We start from the raw sequence: 8,292 nt of genomic DNA, 5'->3' as shown, positions 1-8,292 counted from the left end.
GGTTCCAGCTGGTCTGGTGGCTTTCAGGTTGGCAAAATGTATAAATGTATGAATGGGTTTGCTGATGTTCCCATCAGTCCTGTAAAATCCTCTTTCCAGGATTAGTGCTATGTAATGTAATTCTTACATTTTACACACACACACACACACACACACACACACACACACACACACACACACACACACACACACACATATATATATATATATATATATATATATATATATATATATATATATATATATATATATATATATATATATATATAAATTTGCAGTGGTTGATGGTGGTGACGTTTGCATTGTTTTTTGTTTTACTTTTCCTTAAAGTTGGCACAACTGTGTAGCTATAACTGTTGTGTTTCACAAGAGCCTGGCTGTTGTGTTTAACAGAAAATTGTGGGTGGGTCTTCCAGGAAAAAGACTGCATCTTCAGAAAAAGAACAGCAACCATATTTATAGTTATATACATCCACCTGTTGCTTCACTCATCCTGTCACCAACACCAATTGCTCCGCCAGAGGCAGATCCAGCCTTTAATAGGGGCTGAGGCCCCCTCCTGGTGTCCCCAGATACCACACTGGCTTTCTTTTTGTGTTGCTGTTTCAGTCTCCATTCATTTTGGATTTTACTCAATACTTTTACTTAAAGTACATTTTATATGAGAAATTTACTTTTGATACTTAAGTACAGTAAATGACAGATATGTTAAGACTTTTACTCGAGTGATATTTTTAAAAGAGACTTTAACTTTTACAGAAGTAATTTTTATGGTAAGATACTTGTACTTTCACTCAAGTATCACTTTGAGGTACAAGACTGAAAATATCTACAACATATTTCTGCAGACATTGAAAGATCTGCGCCTTCTGAGGAAGTATAGTCGACTCTGACCTTTCTTGTACACAGCATCGGTGTTTACAGTCCAGTCCAGTTTGTCGTCTATGTGGACACCCAGATACTTGTAGTAGTCCACAATATCCACCTCCCTTCAATTAATGGTAACGGACTTCGGACAGTTCGCAAAGTGTCATCTGTCTCCACCTTGGAACACAATCTCCTCAGTTAAATATGACAAATGTGCCAATTCATATGTGATTTTCATTACATCAAAATCTTTCCTGTGAAGATTTGTGTTGACAAACAGGTTGCACAACTGGAATACCTCAAAAATAAATAAATAAATAAATAAATAAGTTGATTTTGAAATTTGCACAAAAACTTGCAATTGTGGTCCGTTTTGAGGTTCTTTACAGGAGCATTTTTATTTCATTATTTATGTGAAATATGACAGTATTTACACATTACAGATTCATGATATCGGATTTTTCCATGTAGGCAGGTGTTTTGTTTACACTGGAAAAAAAAGAAGAAACTAAATCAGGAATCATCACATCCCAGCTAGCGGGTCACTTAGACTTTTCTGATGTGATGAAAACTCACATGATGCATCTTTCTGTGATTTTTGTTCTTCTATGCATAGCTCTGGCACTTTTTGTACATTCAGGTCCATAAGTATTTGGCGAGTGATACAATGATGCCATTTTGCTTCTGTACAGTACCGCTATAGAGACTTGGAGATTAAATAAAACATTCAACTTCTGCTGGTAGCTGGTACCAAAATATTGCCTTAAGTGGTGTGTTTTGTAGCTTTCACCCAAATTGCCAAATTAATCCCAGATTTGTTTTGCCCTCTACTGGCGATAAAAAGTCTTTGCATGTTTCACTGAATCACCGCCTATCCAGCAGGGGGCAGTGTTGCTGCCGGGCGTGTTTTCCTGTGGTCCTTCCGTCAGTGCAGCACTGGCCGGTAATACAAACAAAATACACACAATGGGGAAGAAACATAAAAAACACAAGTCGGAAAAGCATGGATATGAAGGTATTTTATTTTGAAGCATTAACACTTTATTATTTTCAAATTATGTAGATGTATTTAGTTAAACAGGCTGCAGTCATGATTCGCTGTTGTTAGCCGCTTTTAGCACAAACAGCATTGCTAAACTTGCTAAGTTAGCTTCTGACTGGTTATTCTTTGCTGGTTTCTCTTTTTAAAACTGACAGTACACAAATGAAGAGCAAAGGTTCGGTGCACTTATTAACAGCGCTTGCTGTCTCCTGTAGAATACGGAGAGAGGCCGCTTAAACTTGTGTTAAAAGTGTCTGGAAACGAAGTGACCACCGGAAGCTCGAGTCTGGACACTTTTTATGACGAGGACAAACCTAAAGACAAGAAGAAAAAGAAGAAGAAGAAGGAGGACAAAAAGAGGAATTTTGGTTCTCCAGAAGATGACAGAGGAAAGAAAAAGGTGACAAACACGTTTTAGAAAATAAGGTTTATCATGGCCGGTTTGATTCGTTTGGTTCATAGTGAAGTCACCCCACTCCAGTAGCACATTAGTTCAATTCTGAGACTGATATGTTCATGTAATAAACTATTTATACACACCAGTGGCATAATACACTGTTCTTACTCAAGCTTTGTAAGTGAGATGATGTTTTAAGGTAGGAGATTGTAACTGTCAGGTAAAAAACCCATTGATGGGAGAAGCATTGAGCACTGCCCAGTTCTATACATCACACCGGCAGGTCCCTAACTTTAAACTTGTCATTCTTAATTTTTTAAGAAAATAAGCATGGATAGCTGGAGTGGGGTGACTTCACTGGAAAAAAAGTGTGGTGACTTTACCTGGACTGAGGTTAGTTTGCAGGAGGATGACTTCACTAGCTACTGATTCATTTGGGTCGGGTGTTCTCTCACTTTCCAACATTTCATTCATTAGTTTTTCATCACTGTTCATAGCTTTATCCTGAAGCTGTCTTGTGGTATAAAAATGTGTATGATCAAAAATAACTTTTCCCTGAATAAAAAAAAACTTTTCCCTCACTTTATACACCAGTATCTCAACACAAACATGAGCACAACAGCAGTCTCACAATGTCATACCGGCATTGTGATGAATTCCCACCACAAGCCTGGCCCAGATATGACCAGAAACTTGATATTTGAAATCTCGACAAACTTTTATACTAGCCATCAAGGTGCACCGTCATCTGGGCATTGTCCCTATTTTGTGTGCCTGTTTCACCACCTGTGACAGTCTGTGCACTCTTGGTTTCACTGCTTGAAATGGCAATGCTCTGCATTAATGCCCAACAATCTTTCATTAACACTATATAGGTCACTACGTTGGGCACGTCATTGGTGATGTCAGTCTAGACAGCCCTAGTGGTTTGTACAAGTGATGTATTTTACAAACATTCAAAAATTCAAACAACTGACCGCTGCAGGCTGGACATGCTCATGCATCGCCGATGCCGAAAAACACCTGCCGCTCCGGTCCCGCTCATAAAAAAGAAAAGCGACCCCACACACACACTGCTTTATTGTCAACTCTCTTTATCGTTACACTCCTAGAGACGTGCGTTGAACGTACTCCCTCCCTCCTCTTGCTACTGCCTCCGTACGTTTTCACAAAAACGTAGTGGCTGTGGCATCTGCAGAAAACGTACGTCGAAAAAAAAAACGCACGGTGGGTTGTGACCGGGGCTTTACGGTCTGGCCTCAGAACAGCAATCGTCAGAAGTGCCAGCTCCACACCGGACAATGTCATGTCTCATTGTTTGCATTTTCAAGTTCATTGTGCTGACGAAAGAATATCCTTTGGAAAACTAAACAAAGACACGCCATCCTTATGTGATTTGCTGCACTATCCAGTAATATAACATCAGCTGCAGGCATTGTTATATTACATTCATTTCACAACGACTTTACTGTTCATCCACAGAACGAAGAACCACTTAAATCTGTGAAGTCCCGGCCTTCCATGTGAAGCACTTCCCGTTATGAAGGAATGATGTGTTGAAATTTTAAAATTAAAAATATTTTATAAAACACTAATAATGTAGACAGGTTTCTTAGATGAATATTTAGATTTTTTTTACGTGATATATATATAGGTAAAGCATACTGTTGCAGGTTATTTGGACTTTAAGATAACTTGCTGCATTCACCAGTTTTCTGGCATTTTTGATTTTTTTATTTTTAAGGTAGGTCTGTCATGACAGATACTTTTGTTGGACCATATATTGTCCAATAACTAATTTTTATAAATGATGCTGTCATTTTAGACCACCTGATTTTATTCAGCTGATCACACAAGTACATGTGGTTGGTACAGCCAGGTGACTTAGCTTTTTGGCATCAGTGACATGATGCTAGTTACATGTTCTGTTTTGTGTGATATATCTCAAAAGTAATTAAAAAATCTGTCACAAAATGTGGTGCTTGTTGTGTAATGTCAGACAACAAAGAAGAGGAAAGGACAGGATGCAGATGGAGACGGTGATGAGCATGAACAGTGCAGAACACCAATCCGTTCAGAACTGGATAAATTGGAAGGTAATTGCAGAATACACTGTGTTAGCAAAATATGTAAACAGTTTTTTTTTCTTCAACCCTCATGTATTTGTTTTGTTTGTTGTTTCTAGCAGAGAAACAACAGACTCCACTTCAGGAAGCTTTGAACCAACTGATTCGGCAGCTTCAAAGGTACAATATTTATTAGAAAACATGATATGGGATGCTTGTGTGTTCTGAGCTGGGGCACATTTGGCAGCAAGCTTCCTTATTGTCCTTGGGAATACGTGAATTATACTCCAATCCTCTGTTTGTCCAAAGGATCTAAACTTTTTGTGGTTTCCTTATAGGAAAGATGCCAGTTCATTTTTCTCATTTCCAGTAACTGATCTGATTGCACCTGGCTATTCGACGATTATCAGGCGCCCAATGGACTTCAGTACAATGAAAGAGAAAGTAAAGAAAGAGTGCTACCAGTCTTTGGAACAACTCAAGGTATCTATATTTGCAATGCAAAGTTTTTTGTTTTTTTTTTCATACCACACTTCAAATATATAGTAGCACTCAAACTATCATATTTTACAAAATAGAAGTTCCAGTTGTTTTAGTTATTTTTTACTAGTTTTGGAGGTCCTGCGACTTATGTTCTGAAGCGTTTGATAAAGAAATACTGCATTATCATCCATAGCCACACTATGGCACTGTGTACATACATGACAGGTTGCTCCTGTATACTGAATAAGGTACCACACTCCAGAGCAGAATGTGGCAGTAACACACCATTAAACTTGATGGCTACCACCTTTAAACAAGACGAAAGAGTTCTGAATGAGACAAAAATGTTCTTTGCCTTAGTCAAGCATCAAAACTGGAGCTCGTATTTTGACCCCAACTCAGAAGTGCAGTTCCTTGATTGGCTGCTTGAGGCTGGCTCCAAAACAGAGCACATTCACATAGAAGCCCATTTTAAAACATCCAACCCTAGACCAGAAATAAACATGTTTACGCCCTGATACAAAAAACGGTTTTGGCCTTTATAGTTTCCTCCTCCATGCATTACTTTTTTTTTCTTACTTCTTAGTTTAAGTCATTTTAAGCCATAAAGTTCTGTATAATTATGGGTATTGTTGCTTAACTGCTGAGTCCACTGGCTCCACCTCTCGTAACCTCCCACTGTAACTCTGAGTCCGCTGGCAGCAGCCACTCACTGTTGTGTATTTGTTTGGAATGTTTTATTATAAACACCTTTAATAATATAACTTGTGTGGGGAAACATCATAACAGATCATTTAAGATGTCTCTGTTACAATATTTGCGCTAGGTGAAACCCTCGTCTTATTTAATGTTGTATGCTATTGGTGTTAGCACTTTTAGCAGCTGTCGGTAGGTCCAATTAATACACGATTACTGACAAAATACTTGGCTCATAACGTTTGCTGTCCACATCAAAATAACTGTTAGGAGAACCACTGCACAGTCCCCAAAAATATGATTTTAAAAAACACCTGAGCTGAGGTAATCCTGTTAGCTGGTGCTTCAGACTCAGACAGAGGGGCACGTTCAGGTTTTTTATCATCACACACACAGAGCCACCCATGCTTTGCCCCTTTATGCATTAAAGAGTTCATTGTAAATCAGTGCAGGTGGGGCTCTCAACATGGTGAGAGCCAGACAAGAGGGTCATTTTGGCTGTTTCGAGTCTCTATAGAAAACTAATGGATGATGTCACGCAGGCTTTGTCCAATATATTTCAGTAATGGGAGTTTTCCTGGAAATCTGTGTTTTTACTTCTATGGTGAAGATTTCCAGGTTATTTTTGTTTACCTGGCCCATGTTGGATTTAGTCTGTGGTCTGATTTCATGATGTTCATTTTTTTGCAAAATCATTTGGAAGTGTCTCAGATGAGGCACCACAGTAGATATTAAATGTCACGTTTTCACATCATGATCCCAGACTGAAGGATAAATGTAATGTGCCGCCGCTCGTCCACACAGCAACAAATGAGAGAAGCCTTTAGAAGATTTTACTTTGAACTCCGCATTGTGTTGAAACAACAAAGAAATGGATGGAGACATAGTTCTGCTGCAGGGAGACTATTTTTAAGGTTCATCAGAAATAAATTCAAATGGGCCAGGTTGGAGCAAAAGGACCAAAACTTTTTTTAATCATTGCTTATACAGAAAAACTAACGCTTCCTGTAAGTCTTTGATCTTATTACAGTAAAACCTTCCTAAACTGTCATTGTATAAACCGGATATTCACAGTCCCCAGACAAAAGCAAATGTCCCAATGCTTTTGTATGGTTTTCCACATAATAAACACCATATATACCAGATTTTGTATAATGGATTTTCACCCACATTAGACAAAATGTCCTGTCCCATTGCAATGCATTTTCATTAAAAAAAAACAAAAACAAAACCTTGCATGTACCAGACAAAGCAGTCTGGGTGTGCCCAGTCACAACAGAAGTACGAAATAAAGTTCAGTCCTCACACACGCTGATTCGAGGAAAGTGCCATGTTTCTTTGATTAAAAGAGTTTATTTTTTTCAAACTGTGCTCAGACCCCGTGCTTAAATGGGGCAGGGTGTAATTCAAGGCTGGTGATTCCAAAATGCTGCTTGCTGCCTGCACTGTAATATGGTGTTAAGTATCACACATATCCCTGGGTGTGGGGAACCAAAGACAACCGCTTTAGGTCAGAGCCCTCTGTGTGGCTACGAACCATCTCTGTAGCCTGGTCGAATTGATGGAGACTGCAAGGGCTGTGAATGGTTACTTTTATGTTTTCACTCCTTCCTTTCCCATCATACTTTAAAAGTTTTTGCAGTGCGTACACCAATTACATTTCAGTCATTGATCAAATATGTTTGGCAGAAAAGTCTGCAAATATGACTGACCCTACAACACACAGTCAGAAAAAGATGTTCAAATGACCCGCAATTCATGGAGGGAAATTGGATTTACCATAACATTGGTTTGGAGGTTGATGATTGTATAAAGATGTGGAGCTCATTGAGGAACAAATTGATCCAGAAAAAGTCACTGTTCCCACTAATGAACTTTAAAAGGGTCACTCGCATGTCATCGTCATGTAGAAGCATAAACCAGGATTTAGAATTTTAAGGTATCACTCCGCAGTAGACTTAGAAAAAAGAGTGACTCAACCAAATGTAATCTTTTTAATGCAGATATTGCCCTGTGCTTATCTCTGGACTCATCTGACGTAGAGACGCGTCAAAGTCACATGACCAAATTAAGATGACCTACCATCCAATTCTCCACAGTCTGAATCTTTGTTTGAATGTGTTGAAAGTGCGGACTTAAAACTAAATACCAGTTTTAAATGGTAGTGATAGGCCTAGTATAACTTGAATCATGATTAATCATTTACGCCATGCTTTGTCTTGAATAGGAATGGGAATCGAGAACCGGTTCCTTTCGGGTATCGTTAAGAAATGATTCAATCCACCGACATCGATAACCTTTTTGCTTAAAGATTCCCTTATCTGTCCTTCAGAGTGGCTGTTTTTGGGGGTGTTTGTCAGGAAAATTATAATTTCTCTACATTGATTACAGACCCTGCAGCGGGTCTGTAATCAGCTTTTCTGCAGCGCTGCTTTGCTTTGAACCTTGAACCAATCGAAGCAGTGATTCACAGATCGAAGCAGTGCTTCGGTCTGCTGCTTCCTTGATTCATTGTTTTATTTTGCTTTATCTTAATTTTCCCCGCTAAAACCCTTACTCTGTGAGTAATATTTACATTTTTTATGTTAAACCAACCTGTTATGGTCTTCTGAAACAGTTGATAGATGTATTTTAGATGTATTTAACTTAAAAATGGGACTGATGCTAATGCGTTAGCGTGTCTATGGCCTTTTCAATGTTAAAGTTAGCATTAAGCTGTTCGCATCTCAGCACGTTTGTGT

General features: G+C 38.7%; 1 protein-coding gene across 3 annotated transcripts in view; it reads left to right on the top strand.

Annotated features, from left to right (window-relative positions):
• Positions 1-1,730: 1,730 nt before the first annotated feature.
• The window catches only part of brd7 (bromodomain containing 7), a 28,573-nt gene continuing 22,011 nt past the window's right edge, over positions 1,731-8,292 (top strand). For all 3 annotated transcript variants that reach the window (XM_034186050.1, XM_034186043.1, XM_034186056.1), the window contains exons 1-5: positions 1,731-1,882; positions 2,125-2,309; positions 4,306-4,402; positions 4,492-4,552; positions 4,711-4,855. In XM_034186050.1, coding sequence (XP_034041941.1) covers positions 1,834-1,882; positions 2,125-2,309; positions 4,306-4,402; positions 4,492-4,552; positions 4,711-4,855 — 537 coding nt within the window. In that variant the 5' untranslated portion in view covers positions 1,731-1,833. The remainder of the gene's footprint in view (positions 1,883-2,124; positions 2,310-4,305; positions 4,403-4,491; positions 4,553-4,710; positions 4,856-8,292) is intronic.

Source organism: Thalassophryne amazonica, chromosome 2, assembly GCF_902500255.1.
Source record: "Thalassophryne amazonica chromosome 2, fThaAma1.1, whole genome shotgun sequence".
NCBI lineage: Eukaryota > Metazoa > Chordata > Actinopteri > Batrachoidiformes > Batrachoididae > Thalassophryne > Thalassophryne amazonica.
The sequence above is the reverse complement of the archived record's forward strand: the minus strand, read 5'-3'. Positions and strand labels throughout refer to the sequence as shown.